The 17126-nt window shown below is 46.3% G+C and overlaps 1 protein-coding gene and 1 long non-coding RNA gene across 2 annotated transcripts in view; both read right to left on the bottom strand.

Annotated features, from left to right (window-relative positions):
• Positions 1–1624: 1624 nt before the first annotated feature.
• Positions 1625–2994, bottom strand: LOC133139408 (uncharacterized). The gene is made up of 3 exons (XR_009709813.1): positions 2839–2994; positions 2066–2194; positions 1625–1806 (listed from the first exon to the last, which is right to left on the bottom strand). It is a non-coding gene; the product is annotated as an uncharacterized LOC133139408 (long non-coding RNA).
• Positions 2995–5116: 2122 nt separating this feature from the next.
• nup210 (nucleoporin 210) overlaps positions 5117–17126 on the bottom strand; it is a 49638-nt gene continuing 37628 nt past the window's right edge. Inside the window, exons 34-40 of the mRNA XM_061258907.1 lie at positions 14605–14719; positions 12880–13026; positions 11302–11552; positions 10838–11057; positions 10223–10339; positions 9691–9765; positions 5117–6673 (exon numbers count right to left, since the gene is read on the bottom strand). Coding sequence (XP_061114891.1) covers positions 6579–6673; positions 9691–9765; positions 10223–10339; positions 10838–11057; positions 11302–11552; positions 12880–13026; positions 14605–14719 — 1020 coding nt within the window. The 3' untranslated portion in view covers positions 5117–6578. The remainder of the gene's footprint in view (positions 6674–9690; positions 9766–10222; positions 10340–10837; positions 11058–11301; positions 11553–12879; positions 13027–14604; positions 14720–17126) is intronic.

Genomic DNA, 17126 nt, shown 5'->3' with positions numbered 1-17126 from the left:
GTAGCTCTCCAGGACCAGGGTTGGAGACCACTGATATAGAGTATGCAGCAGAAATAAGCATCTTAGCTTATAGGCCAGCGGAGGATGGGCATCCCCTATAACCGGGTGCCTTACGAGATTTCTTCCCATCTGGGAGTTTTTTCTTGCCACTGTTTGAGGGTTTTTCTCCTACTAGGGTGTTGTTTACATTATATGCTATTTGGGGACTGAGGGCTGATATTTCCCATTTTTCTTCTGTTCTATTTTCTATGTAAAGTCTTTTTGATAGTCTGCTGTGAAAAGCGCTATACAAATAAAATGTAATTGAATTTCATCTCATTCATGCTTCCATGGTGCAAGGGTTATGAACATGAAGAGGCAGGGACCTATTATAAACCAGACATTCTGTATTTCAGCAAAAAATCATTGCATGCACTCAGATAGTTTTGAGACCATAGGAAGTCAGGGCTCAGGTTCTTGGTCCTCTCCACTTTTCTCTAAATGGTAAATGGTTGGCAACTTGGCTAAAACTCGGACTAATTCCTAGTTAAGTTACTTGCTTATTATTAATGGACCTGCTGGTGATTAGTGATTGCTGGAATGGAATGGAATGGAATGGAATGGAATAAGGCCACAGGGTAAAGTACAGTAGGCCTCAATATCCTTCTCTTGGCGTTGCACTTGAACCTCCCAGTAGCCTTGGTCAGTCAAGCAGACTCCACAGCAGCTTTCCTGGAAACGAGCTGTGCGCGTTGCAGCCCAATTCAAGTTGCACTCAGTTTTTACGCCGTTTCTACGAGTTCCAATCCGAACGTTCTTTCAATTAACATAAAGCAATAGTCATTTTAAAATTGGGGAGTAACTATTTGAGAAATAAGTACACAAAAGTTTTTCAAGGCTTAGATAATCTGCTAATTTCTAACTACATGGATCAGTTTGCAGATAACCCGAGCACGCAGGTGTACATGTTAACATGAAATATTAATGTAATGCAGTGCAGCAGTTTTAAGCAGCAGCATTCTGAATAATATAAACCAAGTTACATGGTATTTGTTTAAAATGCATCGAAATGCTACAGTGCATAGAAAACAGACTAAAAACTAGGCTATTAGCGAAGGCGATAGCTAACCTTATAAATTAGTCTTACACGAGTCTACAAAAGCTACACCACCGGCTTTATTATTGACGCATCAGCGGTTAGGTCTACAACGCCTCCCCGTACTATATGGCTACAAGAAGCGGAGTCACAAACATCACGTCCCGTTACTGTTGGTAGCATCAGGTAGCATCAGGTAGCAGACGCCACACGTGCTGTTGGTCCTGTGCAGTAACTCATTAAGTTAATAACCAGCTTCTTAACTGACGTAATAGCGTGACAAAAAAAAAATAATGACTCACTTTCTCTGAATCACAAGCTCCTTTATTGGTGCTAATCTGGGGGGAACGTTGGCTGGCCGGAGGCTGCAGGTCGCCAGGTGTCGCAGGTGATTGTCCGTTAAACATGAATTCTTCCGGCGGAGCACGCACACTTGCTGCTCCAGCTCCCCAATCCGTCTCCCTTGCTTGTGCAGCAGGTCCTGTTGCGTGTCAACGATTCGGTTGAGCTCCTTCAGATACTCTGCAGCCTTACTCGGGCAGTGCATCTCACCGGACCCCGGGTGTCCGCGGTTCCGCTCCGCGCAGCTACCTCCGGCTCCGCGGCGGACTGGGTCAGCTCCACTACGCCATGGTTTAACAAGCTCGGTGGCGGTTCAGGGAGCTTGGGTGAAGTTGGCCAGACGTTTGTCTGCAGATGCACGGCACTTAGCGGCTCTGCACCACGGCTCTCTTACACACAGGGGAATGGGGAATCCGTTTAACCCTTTGATGATAATCTTGGCACATACGTGTTTTTCATCAAACACAATAGTCTGCGCTGTACGCAAATTTTGAAATAAAACAAAAACAACCAGACCACGAAGTGATATCGTCAACAAAGGTTTCAAGATTAGTCAAATTGCATAAATTATGCGCAGAAACACACGCGCAATATTCGAAGCAGAGAAAGCTTTTCACCACTTGGATTGGAGCCATTTGTTGCTCTTACTTCAGCACTTGTAGACATGACTCCCACCATCTGACGCTGCCCGTTCAGCCTGCGCCCCGATGAAGCAATCTGCGGTCCGGTCCTCTCCTGCGCCCTCCCTCACACCCTCCACAAAAAGTATTCAAGAAACTGCAAAATGTCACGTCAAAGTACAGAATAACTAATCTGTCTTTTTGCAGGTGAGATTTTGCTGTTGAAAGACCTCTGCATCTTATTATGTCCAAATAAGCCTTCACGTCTCAACTGAGCTTTGGTAAATCAATCATATTTTATTTGTATCACACATTTCATACAGCACCTGCAGTTCAATGTGCTTTACATAAAATGAGGGGAAAAAAAACAAAACAGGAATGACAGCAAAACAATTAAATTCCTGGCAAGAAATGTTCAATTATACATATCCATTAATTTATACTATTCTACAGGAAAACTATTCTGAAATATTAAGGTTAAAAAAAGATTTGTACAGCACTTTTTACAGAAGACGGTCACAAAGATGCTATAGAGTAGCAGAAGAGCCTGATTAAATAACAAACCCCCACAGTGGGGAGAACTCTCAGGCTGGTCATTGGACATAGCATAAATATGATAAACCCATAACTGCTGAAATGCCCTTCCTCATATAAACGTCATCAGTTCCACGTTATCACTCTTTGCCATTGTCCATTGGTCCAAACTTTAATAAATGGCTGAATGAAAGAGACCCCAGTTTATGGATGCCACACTAAAGAGGAATAAATCCACATTTCCTCATTTAAAACTGTACTACTTACCACCCAGACCTCGCTAAATCCAGACACCTCTACTCCACAGAATCCTCTAGAGAACTGCATAATAGACAGTTAACTTAAAGTAATAAACCATTCATATCAAAGGCATGCATTTAATGTAAATAGACAGCTAAGCTGCCAGGAACTCAAATGTTACATTCAACCAGGTCCAGCATCCAGTTAGGTGCCTCGGAGCAGAGCCAGCAACAGCAGGTAGCCCTGATTGACAGCTGACAGCAGGTAGTTAAGAGCCCTGATTGACAGCTGACAGCAGGTAGTTAAGAGCCCTGATTGACAGCTGACAGCAGGTAGTTAAGAGCCCTGATTGACAGCTGACAGCAGGTAGTTAAGAGCCCTGATTGACAGCTGACAGCAGATAGTTAAGAGCCCTGATTGACAGCTGACAGCAGGTAGTTAAGAGTCCTGATTGACAGCTGACAGTAGTTAGGGTCTTGATTGACAGCCGACACCAGTTAGTTCAGAGTCCTACTTGGCGGCTGACAGAAGTTAAGAGTCCTGATTGACAGCTGCTCTTCTAGAGGAACTAATTACATCTGATATCTTCAAACAAAAACAGCATAGAAAGCAAAATATCTGTCCACATGGGAACATGGTTGCCCCAACATGGAATTCAACACATTTCCCAATGTACCACTAGTTACTAATATTTAAAGAAATGGTGAAATATGAAACTTGTGAGTGTGTAAATCTGTGTGTGAAAGCTTCCAGGGATAGTTGCTGGATAGGGCCCAGGAATGGACAGCAATATTGGCTGTGTGTGTGTGTGTGTGTGTGTGTGTGTGTGTGAATTAGGGATGTGACAAATCATCAGTTTTAGTAACCGGTTACCATCCCATTTTTTCATTATTTTATTTATTAATTTTTTTAATATATATTTTTTTACCATCCCATTTTTTAAACGGTTAACCGGTTAACCGATACTGCTTACGATCGGTAGGGGTCGTATTTTTTTTTTAATTTTATTTTTTATATATAGGCCACAAACAAAGTTTGAAAATACAATTACATCTGAGAAATGTAATTGTATTTTCAAACTTTGTTTGTGGCCATCTCAATAGTTAAATGTCAACATTGTAAGTCAGATATTAGTAAGTCAGCCTAATTGCCAAATAAAATATTTACATTTACATTGACATTGTGCAGTGTAACCTCACAGTTGCATAAATCTGTAGTTATAGTTTACGTCCAGGCAATGTTGGTCGATCCTGTCATTTTTAAAAAAAATACATCGGTTAAAATGATAATTCTTCATGTTTTCATCCCTTTTCTATGGCTTCTGCCTGATAGACTTGATTGGCATGAAATCAGTGAATATGCTGCTGTTAACAACTTTGTTACAGACGGGATTGTGCACTCAAAATTCCGTGGCCACGCAATATTTGCCTGATACGATAACACCGGGTCTGTTTTACCATAGGCGGCTGGTCTAATGATTTTACTTTCATGTCAATGCAGGTCGCTATATGGCGTGGGACAATCGTGGTGGTGAGATTAACATGTCATTTTTTCGCTGAAAGCAGGGAATTTTCGCTTTCAATATCCGATGGACAAATAGCCTAGTGATAATGTTTTGCTTTATTTATTTTTATGTAGATAGAGCAAAGTGGAATGCGAAGTTCGGTTTGTCGGTAGTGTCAATTCGCGTGACAACGAATAAACACGGATGAATATACGCCATAGAATAAGCCATACGTGGACGAACAGCTACAGATTTAAAACACACAGAAATTATTTGAGAACTATAGTACTGTAGCATTGAATTCCATGCGGTGTTTGCATTCTTAACCCTCTGAAATGGCCGCAGATTGCTTGCTTGCACGACTGTAGCTTGTGGATTGAATGGAAACAGCGTATCGTAATAATTGGTGCAATGATGTATTGCTTTGTTTATTTTTATGTAGATACAGCATAGCGGAAAGCTACGTTCAGTTGGCTGGTGCTTTGAATTCGTGTGTCAACGAATACACACGGATCTTCTGTGAACATTAAGAAACGACACAACGTTACAATAAGCCCTAAGTCAACCAACAGCTTCAGAAATTATTTGATAACTAATACTGTAGCATTCAATTCCCTATGGTGTTTGGATTTTAAACCCCTTGATTGCTTGCTCGAACTACTGAAGCTGGTCGACTGCTAGTTTAGAACCGCAATAATACGTCTGGTGAAGAACGTGCATTTAAACTGACCTTACAATTTCACCTTAATTTAAAAAAAAGAAAAGAAAAAAGAAAAGAAAATGAGAATAACAAAGGCAATGTTTAGAAAAAAAATGTTTATTTCACAAAATAACAGAAAACCCAGCGAGCTCTTTAAGCATCGTTAATATTTACTCCTGGTTCAGAAGCAGAATGACTTAAAGACACCAGTTTCACAAATCTAATTCCGCAATACCCGGTGTCAATGATAATTACCACAAATGCCCCAAGTTCTGACAAAATACAAAATAATGCAGTACACCAAGGTTGTGGTCAAGACAGACTTTCAAAAATAAATCTTTAAATATTATCAAAATGAATATAACCGTACGAGGCAAAACATTTCTGTCACCAACACAAACCATACAGACTGTTCTTGCATGTCACTCGAGAGTGGTTCACATTTCCCGACAGGAAGAGGGGCCCCTTCCCCAGGCTCAGAGACCAGGAACACAGGCCTTCAGGGGGGCTTACGGAGATCAGGATACACCGCACACCATAAAAAACACATCTTACGGGTTTTTAAAAGGAAACATAAATAAGTCAGTCTTGGCTTTCAAGCCACCCACACATCAAACAGGGACGGGTTGTTATATTGTTCACATTTTCTAAACAAAAACATCGTGATAAACTCGACAGAGGTTTCCACGCTACAGTTCAGTGCATTAAGACCCTGAGTTACAGAACTCTCTCATTCTACAGGTTTGGAAATAAGTCTGCAAAGCTCAAACATGTGCAAAGCAATGTATCCATATATGTGAATTTGTATATATGGTTAAACGCAGCATTTTTTTTAAATATCTCAATGAAACAAATTCAAATGTTAAAAGAACTGCAGCAGAATAAAATACACACTTCATTTGAAAACAAAACCAAGCAAATGTTCCCAACTTAACTGGTTTTCACCCCTTCAAAAGGAACCAACACAAACAACGAAAGAGAAGGCTGATCATATCGGCCGTACTGACTGCCTCTGCATAAAAGGCACTTTGGGCTAGAAAGCCTTGCAGGTTCTGTGCAGGTGTGGGAGTCTTGTCCAGGGGACAGTCTAGCGGGAGTTGTAGTCCGGGGGCAGTCTAGCGGGAGTTGTAGTCCGGGGACAGTCTAGCGGGAGTTGTAGTCCGGGGGCAGTCTAGCGGGAGTTGTAGTCCGGGGACAGTCTAGTGGGAGTTGTAGTCCGGGGACAGTCTAATGGGAGTTGTAGTCCGGGGACAGTCTAGTGGGAGTTGTAGTCCGGGGGCAGTCTAGCGGGAGTTGTAGTCCGGGGACAGTCTAGTGGGAGTTGTAGTCCGGGGACAGTCTAATGGGAGTTGTAGTCCGGGGACAGTCTAGTGGGAGTTGTAGTCCGGGGACAGTCTAATGGGAGTTGTAGTCCGGGGACAGTCTAGTGGGAGTTGTAGTCCGGGGACAGTCTAGTGGGAGTTGTAGTCCGGGGACAGTCTAATGGGAGTTGTAGTCCGGGGACAGTCTAGTGGGAGTTGTAGTCCGGGGACAGTCTAGTGGGAGTTGTAGTCCGGGGACAGTCTAGCGGGAGTTGTAGTCCGGGGAGTAGAGTCGCAGTTTGGGACTGCCTCTCAGCTCTGCAGGCGAGTTGTTGCTGAACGTACCCATGGCAAAGCCTGAAAAAGAGCCAATCAGCAAGCAGAAGAGGGGACAGCTGTCAAAACACAGGTGTCATAAAACGTCCTTTATTAAGGACGGGAAGCAAATGTTTTACACATTGTTATAAAATATATTTCCTTCTGAATTGCTAAGTAAAATGGGCCGTTCGAAACATTGTTTGGAGGAACAACGACATTTGATTAAAAAGCTGATTGGAGAGGGGAAAACCTATAAAGAAGTGCAGCAAATTATAGGATGCTCAGCGAAATTGAAGAAAATGAGCCACTATTGTGAAAACGGATCGAAGAATAGTCAGAATGGCAAAGATTCAGCCATTCATCAGCTCCAGAAAGATCAAAGATGATCTACAATTACCTGTAAGTGCCGTTACAGTCAGAAGATGTTTGATTGAAGCTAAGCTATCAGCAAGAAGCCCCCGTAAAGCCCCATTGTTGAAAAAAGGGCATGTGTAGAATCGGTTAAAATTTGCAAAGGACCACATCGATTGGCCCAAAGAGAAATAGAGTAAACATTCTGTGGACTGATGAGTAAAATTGTTCTTTTCGGGTTTAGTGGTCACCGACAATACATCAGACGACCCCCGGGTACTGAATTCAAGCCACAGTACACTGTGAAGACAGTGAAACATGGTGGCATAATAATCATGGTATGGGGATGTTTTTCATTCTACGGTGTTGGGTTCGTATACCAGGGACCATGGATCAGTTTGAATACATCAAAATACTTGGAGATTATGTTGCTGTATGCCGAAGAGGAAATGCCCCTGAAATTACTTGATAAAATTGACTAATGCTTTGATTTGGAATTGAATGTGTAATGTTGCCACTACATTTGAAATATTGAACTAAAAGCTATTTAAAAAAAAAGATATTTGCACTTTATTTTTAACACACTGCCATGCATTTGAACCCAACTGTATGATATCTGATAGCAGTGCAGGCCTGGTTCAGCTCAGATAACAACCAGGAGGCAGAGCTCAGAAAAGCACCACGACAATCACATGACAGATCATATCACAGTGTGTCATCATGACAGATCATATCACAGTGTGTCATCATGACAGATCATATCACAGTGTGTCATCATGACAGATCATATCACAGTGTGTCATCATGACAGGTCATATCACAGTGTGTCATCATGACAGATCATATCACAGTGTGTCATCATGACAGATCATATCACAGTGTGTCATCATGAGAGATCATATCACAGTGTGTCATCATGACAGATCATATCACAGTGTGTCATCATGACAGGTCATATCAGTGTGTCATCATGACAGATCATATCACAATGTGTCATCATGACAGATCATATCACAGTGTGTCATCATGACAGATCATATCACAGTGTGTCATCATGACAGATCATATCACAGTGTGTCATCATGACAGATCATATCACAGTGTGTCATCATGAGAGATCATATCACAGTGTGTCATCATGACAGATCATATCACAGTGTGTCATCATGACAGGTCATATCAGTGTGTCATCATGACAGATCATATCACAGTGTGTCATCATGACAGATCATATCACAGTGTGCCATCATGACAGATCATATCACAGTGTGTCATCATGACAGATCATATCAGTGTGTCATCATGACAGATCATATCAGTGTGCCAAGGGCGGAGTAACAAGGATGCTTAATCAAAGCATTTTACCATCAGCAGCATGAACTGAGCTGAACTGCATTTGGAATTGTTTGTGAAAAGCACTTTAGAAAATACTGGTGGTGATGAAAGAAGGTTTTTCCTGCACAGAGAAGCCTGAGGCGGCTGGTGTACAGAAACATGATAAACACGCGTGTTGCACGGCGGATTTCTGTCATTAGTGGCATGACGACACAGCTCCACAGCGGAGGATTCAGACACTGTGAGCTATCTGAAAACAGATTACTCTGGTTTTCTTTGCACCCAAACATGTCCATTACTTTAAAGAAGAGAACAGCATTTCCCAACTGGTGTACCATTAGGTGAGCTCAAGGGTGCCGTGGGGGGGAAAAAACTTTCACATGAATAAAAAATAATAATCAATAACTTCAACAAATCCCACCGTTTCCCATTAATGAGGTAACCCAGCAGCTTAATTTGTCAGTTTATAAAAATATTTTAACTCATAATAAACATGAAAGATCACCATGTGCTTTGCACGTCCCCTGCTACACGTGTGAGAGCAGGCTTTATGGGGGCGGCCTGCAGCCTCGGAGCCAAGTTGCGGGACGGGGACCCGGAAGGGTGCCGGTTCAAGCCCCGGTGCCGTCGGGCCCTTGAGCAACCCCACATTGCTCCTGCGTAGTCTAATCAACTGTAAATCCGTTTGGATAAAAGCATCAGCTAAATAACTGCAATGTAATGTAAATGCCTTTGACAAAGACTGTAGTCTCTCTTGAACCCTTGAGTGCTGTATCTCAACTACCAAAAGCTATTGGTCCAGAACTTATTTAGAGGAGACAAGATAGTTTTGAGTTAATTATCTATTCGCTGGTTAAATCAACTTGAATGCGATTACAATGCTTTCAACATTATTTCCAACATCAAGTTAGCAAAGCTGTCGAATGTGAAGCCTACCGTTATGTTAATTACATGACGTGAGTGATACTGTGGATATTGGCACTGCATTATGAATTATTAGTGGCTGGCCGTATTCCCTCAGGTACATCTGCATCTACTCGCTGCAGTTATGTTGATATGAACGTAGTGGTTACAAATTCCAGCATCTAGTTGGCAAAGCTATATCCCAACTGTGATACGAAACGTTATGTGGATAAAATTTCTTCATTTTTATGGACAAATTTAATCATGTGACTACGGTTAAAGTACAACCTCTGTCTGATCTTTAGCCAGGAAAGGAAGAATGTAAATATGTAAATGTGTATAACAGCATTTGTCTCGTACAAACTTCTGAATATCAATGTGGAGTATTTGAGGCAGGTTTGTAGCTGTGTGCAATGTAACACAGCTGTGGAGGTGACGTTGTGTAAAAGCCTGATCGGCTGGTGTACCTGAGGAAGGCGGAGTCTTCTGGATGAATGCTGGATGATAGGCTGCTTCTCTTGGGGAAAAGAAGGCGTGGCACGCTGGAGAGAACAGATTACACATCAGCACACATCCTAAACCCCTCCCCCAGCCTGCCAACCCCTCAGTCAATAACCCTCCCCCAGCTACTCTGCCCCTTTCCCTCAGTCATTAACCCTCCCCCAGCTTCTCTGCCCCTTTCCCTCAGCCAATAACCCTCCCCCAGTTTCTCTGCCCCTTTCCCTCAGTCATTAACCCTCCCCCAGCTACTCTGCCCCTTTCCCTCAGTCAATAACCCTCCCCCAGCTTCTCTGCCCCTTTCCCTCAGTCAATAACCCTCCCCCAGCTTCTCTGCCCCTTTCCCTCAGTCATTAACCCTCCCCCAGCTTCTCTGCCCCTTTCCCTCAGTCATTAACCCTCCTCCAGCTTCTCTGCCCCTTTCCCTCAGTCAATAACCCTCCCCCAGCTTCTCTGCCCCTTTCCCTCAGTCAATAAGCCCCCCCCCCCAATCATCCTCACCAATCACAGTGATGGCAGTGCCAGCCAGCAGGGCGAAAAGAGTGAAGAACATGACCTGGTATGAGTCAATCAACTGCTGCAGAGCAGAGGGCCTCTCCCACCCTACGGATGGAGAAGCTGCAGAAAACAAAGGAGAACACTTACAATGAGAACACGCCTGTCAGTGAGAACATGTGCATTACAATGAGAACACGCCTGTCAGTGAGAACACGCCTGACAGTGAGAACATGCGTGTTGCAGGGAGAACACGCCTGTCAGTGAGAACATGCGTGTTACAGTGAGAACACGCCTGTCAGTGAGAACATGCGTGTTAGTGAAATTGTGTGATAGAGAGAACATGCGTATTACTGAGAGAACATGCGTTAGTGAGAACATGCGTGTGAGAACATTTGTGTAACACTGAGGACATGCGTTAGTGTCAACACGTGTGTGACAGTGAGAACACGTTACAGTAAGAACATGTCAGTGTGAATGTGTTACACAGAGAACATGCATGTTACAGTGAAAATATGTGATAATGACAACATGCATGTTAGTTAGAACATGGGCATGACAGTGAGAACACGTGTGTGTGCTACAGTGAGAACATGTGTTAGCAGTGGTGGAGCAGAGCACCTTGCACATCGCCATGGTGATGGGCTGTGGGGATGATGGTGACTGGCAGGAGGAGGGTGTGTCCAGGGGGCGTGCCCGTCGCCATGGAGATGACCGCAGAAGTGGCGTCCTGATTGGCCAGCCTGGGTTTGGCCATCGTGACTGTAAACCTGGCAAAGCTGGGGCTCCCCCGAACCACACCCTGCTGCTGGAGCTGCAGCAGCGGGGAGCTGCAGGACACCTGCAAGACACACACACACACACACACACACACACACACACACACAGGTCACACACACCAGTCATCTGCACACTACTGTAGTCTGCTGTAATCTGCACACGGCAGTAGTCTACTGTAATCTGCACACTACTGTAGTCTGCTGTAATCTGCACACGGCAGTAGTGTGCTGTAATCTGCACACTACTGTAGTCTGCTGTAATCTGCACACGGCAGTAGTGTGCTGTAATCTGCTTTTGCATCTCACCTCCAGGCTGTCCAGGGAGGCGGCCGGCCCGTAGACGATCAGCTCGGCGGCCGGGTGCTGGGCACTCAGGAGCAGTTCCTTCTGCTCAGAGTAGAGGCCAGAGCTGACCGTCAGCTGTGCGCTGCCCTGCTCGGTGGAGAAAGAGCTGCCCTCCAGGCCTGCCTGCACCACCAGTCCGGCGGGGGCCAGGGCCAGAGCCCGGCGCTGGGGCTCCGACAGAGAGCGCCAGGAGACCACGCAGCTGTAACACCCTGCTCCACACGGGGACACGCCAGGAGGGGGCAAATCAGCACGCACACAGGGTTAAACAAAGAAAAATTCTGTGCACTTCAATTCATGAAATTTCGGCAAAAATAGCTACCGTAAATCCTGAAATTGTGGCCGGGGTCTTTTATTAACTTAGGCTGCACAAAGCACAGGCCTTTATTTGGGACAGGCTTGTATTCGAGGCAGGCCTTTATTTCTTATTAGGCTTCTGTTGTAGAATTTTATTCTTAGAAATAAAGTAAAAGGCTACACTTAAAGTGGGCCAACACTGTTCAACACTTCCTGTAACCGTTCAGAAATCAATTCGTGTAGGCTAATCAGGAACACCGTTTGGAAAGTCATAGTGTCAGTCTTAACAGACTTAGTTTATTGCAAATATTCTCAAACACAATAAATCACATGCAAGTCCAGAATCCATAAAATAACAACTTGCCAGACACGCCTTCATGATCAATAACAAATGAGCATAGATAACAGCAAGTTAAGGATCTTTTTTTCCTAAAGTGCGTTTTATTGTGAGACATGCGTTTCGTTTGGAGCAGCATACCGGTAGGCTATCAAAAGATTTTCGCTTTGGTTTGGGATTTAATTTACTTTTGGACTGTTTGATTCTATTGCTAAATGTTGGGACTGATGGGCACTGAAATCTGGGGGGTATTTGATGGGATTTCCACCCGTCTGTTTATTGCGAGCCAAGGCAGCCGCTTTCATTCATTCATTGAACGTGCGCTGTGCTGTAAATACATGGAAACCTTATTGCGTAGCCAAGTAGCCTAAATTGAGTTAATTTTTAATTTTGCCTGATTTACTTTTTATTAAATTTGTAGGCTGGGATGCCTCGTGGCAACAATTGTTTAAATGTGCTGAGAAATTGCCTTTGGCAAGCTACTCAGAAGGGGGCGGCAAGCGACTGGTAGCTTGAGAGCGACGTGTTGGAGACCCATGGTGTAGGACGAATGGGACTGTGGCATTTTGTAGCCTCATTACTTCAATACTATTGGAAATGTTTTGAAAGTGAGATCATAACACAACCATTGATTGCATGCAAGCTTATAATTATGTGATCATTATTATATGATTAATTAATTCTGTATTTACATATTATAAACATTATTTTCAATAGATATATGATCATTTTATAGCTACATTCACATTCACTGCCATTCTCCTCTGGTTGTCACCATACTGCCCCTGCTCAAGTACAGCACTGGACTTTAGTTCCATTGGGCATGGCCTCACACCTGTGCCGGGCATGGCCTCACACCTGTGCCAGGCACCTCTCTCACCTGTGCCGGGCAGGGCTTCTCTCACCTGTGCCGGGGTCGAATGAAGTCTCTGTGCTGAAGACGTCGTGTGCAGGGAACTCGATGGCGCCGCTGCTGAAGTGCAGCTGGCAGCTGATGCTGGACTGCGGCTGCAGCTGTGGGATGGCCTTCAGCTGCGCAGACGAGCAGGAGCCTGCAGGCAGGGCACAGACAGGACACGCAGGGAGTGTACAGCAGGGCACAGACAGAACACGCAGGGAGTGTACAGCAGGGCACAGACAGGACACGCAGGGAGTGTACAGCAGGGCACAGACAGAACACGCAGGGAGTGTACAGCAGGGCACAGACAGAACACGCAGGGAGTGTACAGCAGGGCACAGACAGAACACGCAGGGAGTGTACAGCAGGGCACAGACAGGACACGCAGGGAGTGTACAGCAGGGCACAGACAGGGAGTGTACAGCAGGGCACAGACAGAACACGCAGGGAGTGTACAGCAGGGCACAGACAGAACACGCAGGGAGTGTACAGCAGGGCACAGACAGGACACGCAGGGAGTGTACAGCAGGGCACAGACAGGGAGTGTACAGCAGGGCACAGACAGGGAGTGTACAGCAGGGCACAGACAGAACACGCAGGGAGTGTACAGCAGGGCACAGACAGAACACGCAGGGAGTGTACAGCAGGGCACAGACAGAACACGCAGGGAGTGTACAGCAGGGCACAGACAGAACACGCAGGGAGTGTACAGCAGGGCACAGACAGAACACGCAGGGAGTGTACAGCAGGGCACAGACAGGATACGCAGGGAGTGTACAGCAGGGCACAGACAGGACACGCAGGGAGTGTACAGCAGGGCACAGACAGAACACGCAGGGAGTGTACAGCAGGGCACAGACAGAACACGCAGGGAGTGTACAGCAGGGCACAGACAGAACACGCAGGGAGTGTACAGCAGGGCACAGACAGGACACGCAGGGAGTGTACAGCAGGGCACAGACAGGACACGCAGGGAGTGTACAGCAGGGCACAGACAGAACACGCAGGGAGTGTACAGCAGGGCAAAGACAGGGAGTGTACAGCAGGGCACAGGCAGGGAGTGTACAGCAGGGCAGACAGGGAGTGTCCAGCAGGGCACACAGGGAGTGTACAGCAGGGCACAGTGTGTGGCACAGACAGGGAGTGTACAGCAGGGCACACAGGGAGTGTACAGCCGGGCACAGGCAGGGAGTGTACAGCAGGGCACACAGGGAGTGTACAGCCGGGCACACAGGGAGTGTACAGCCGGGTACAGTGTGTGGCACAGACAGGGAGTGTACAGCAGGGCACAGACAGGGAGTGTACGGCCGGGCACAGGCAGGGAGTGTACAGCAGGGCACAGACAGGGAGTGTACAGCAGGGCACAGGCAGGGAGTGTACATGCAAGTGTGTGGTACAGGTAGGGTGTGGTAAAGGTAGGGAGTATACATGTAAGCGTGTGGTACAGGTAGGGTGTGGTAAAGGTAAGTGTGTGGTACAGGTAGGGTGTGGTAAAGGTAAGTGTGTGGTACAGGTAGGGTGTGGTAATGGTAAGTGTGTGGTACAAGTAGGGTGTGGTAAAGGTAAGTGTGTGGTACAGGTAGGGTGTGGTAAAGGTAAGTGTGTGGTACAAGTAGGGTGTGGTACAGGTAAGTGTGTGGTACAGGTAGGATGTGGTAAAGGTAAGTGTGTGGCACAGGTAGGGTGTGGTACAGGTAAGTGTGTGTCCAGGTGTGAGGTAGGGGTGTGGTACCTATCAGGTTGGGGCCGCGTTGGCGGGTGGTGATCAGCACACGAGATTCACTTCCCTCCGTCACCGCTGCAGTCTGAGGCGTTACCGAGGTCTGGTGTGCCACGCCCACAACCACCTGCACACAGTGACATCACAGTGACATCACACCCACAACCACCTGCACACAGTGACATCACAGCGACATCACACCCACAACCACCTGCACACAGTGACATCACAGCGACATCACACCCACAACCACCTGCACACAGTGACATCACAGCGACATCACACCCACAACCACCTGCACACAGTGACATCACAGCGACATCACACCCACAACCACCTGCACACAGTGACATCACAGCGACATCACACCCACAACCACCTGCACACAGTGACATCACAGCGACATCACACCCACAACCACCTGCACACAGTGACATCACAGCGACATCACACCCACAACCACCTGCACAGTGACATCACAGCGACATCACACCCACAACCACCTGCACACAGTGACATCACAGCGACATCACACCCACAACCACCTGCACACAGTGACATCACAGCGACATCACACCCACAACCACCTGCACACAGTAACATCAGTGACATCACACCCACAACCACCTGCACAGTGACATCACAGTGACATCACACCCACAACCACCTGCACACATCAGTGATATCACAACCAATGGCATCACAGTGACATCTTTGTTGTAGGTCGCTCTGGATAAGAGCGTCTGCCAAATGCCAATAATGTAATGTAATGCAACATCACACTCAAACCCCCAAAGCCCCAAACACAGGTCTGTCAGATCAGAAACACTCTCCAGACAGACGTGGATGTGACAGTGACTGAACTGCCCACAGAAGCCTTCTCAAACAGATCCACACAGGCAACACGACCAGAGGCAAACCACTAATGAAATGCAAAAACAGGATGGCCAGGTTACAGTTTGTTAAGCAATACCTAAACAGCCTGCAGAGCTCTGGAAAAGGGTTATGTGGACAGATGAGACCAAGATCGACTTATGTATCAGGGTGATGGCAAGAGCAAAATGTGGAGGCTAAAAGGAACTGTGAAACACAGTGGTGGGGGTGTTATAGTTTGGGCATGTGTGGCTTCCACAGGTGCTGGCTCACTTGACTTCATTGATAATGTAGCTGTCAATCACTAAATGGTACAGAAGGTATTATCTGCAAATTTTCAATCAAATGCCTCCAAATACATTGGACGGCGCTTCATTCCACAGCAAAGCAATGATCGCAAACTGCCGCTGAGGCCCATGAGGCAGGCGGAAAAGAGGAATGCATGAGCACAACTCCGGAGCATCCTCAGGAAGAAGCCAGAAAGGCACCAGCCACCTCGCTCTCACCCAAAAGGAGATGGACCACAATCCCCCGTAACACCGACAGTGTAAGACCACTATCCCCCTAACACCGACAGTGTAAGACCACTATCCCTGTGGAACCTGCAGAGCTGCACCTGAGGGAGGCCTAGGGGAAGGTAGAGCCCTGACTGAACCACCCACTCAATTGAGCCATCCAGCCGCCAAGGTGAAAGGAGACCCAACAGGTTGTCAAGGCCACCCGAGGGCAAGACCCGAGGGTTATCTGGAGGAGGGGGGAGGGAGGGAAGGCCAACAATGGACATTCTTCAGTATCGAACGTCCAACGTCTGACTGAGTACCTCCTGAAGAATCAGTACATTTACCATTTACATTGACACCACTGTGCAGAAGGACTAAATCCCAGGAGTGGCAGGATGTCTGGAGCATACATGAGTGCCGTGGCTAGACCTTACAAATGTGTACAAACTGACCTTACAAATTGTCCCTACAAGCTGGTGAAAATAACACTAGAGCGCCCGCATGTCCCAGATAGGGTCACAGACTGCATTCTGGACTATTTTAACCATTTCAGAGGAAGGGGATCATCGCTTATGCACCATCTCAGTGACCCTCCATAAACATATCGGCCAAATCAGAGTGTAGAGGCCCTTTGAACAAGTCCACCTTTATGGAAGACCTCACAGTACCAACAGCATCAATGCTGAGGTGCAGATGGGTCCTCCAGAGCTTGGAGAGACGTCTCACTTGGGCTAGGACGTGCTTGAGCCCTGCTAAATCCAGGTCGCTGCTACCGAAGGGAGGGAAGGTGACGGACAGGGTGGCCTGTAGCGTAGTGGTTAAGGTAAATGACTGGGACACGCAAGGTCAGTGGTTCTAATCCCGGTATAGCCACAATAAGATCCTCGCACCCGTTGGGTCCTTGAGCAAGGCCCTTAAACCTGAATCGCTCCAGGGGAGGATTGTCTCCTGCTTAGTCTAATCAACTGTACGTCGCTCTGGATAAGAGCGTCTGCCAAATGCCAATAATATAATGTAATGGAATGTAATTAATGGACCGGTTCTGCTTCTCTCTGGAAGGTACCCAAATTCACACGGTCGCTGAGAAACCCATCAAGGGTCTCAGTAAGACCTTTGATAGCATCAGTATCTCCATCCATCAAGCACAGCAACAACTGTCAG

Source organism: Conger conger, chromosome 10 (assembly GCF_963514075.1).
Source record: "Conger conger chromosome 10, fConCon1.1, whole genome shotgun sequence".
In the NCBI taxonomy this organism is placed as follows: domain Eukaryota; kingdom Metazoa; phylum Chordata; class Actinopteri; order Anguilliformes; family Congridae; genus Conger; species Conger conger.
The sequence above is the reverse complement of the archived record's forward strand: the minus strand, read 5'-3'. Positions and strand labels throughout refer to the sequence as shown.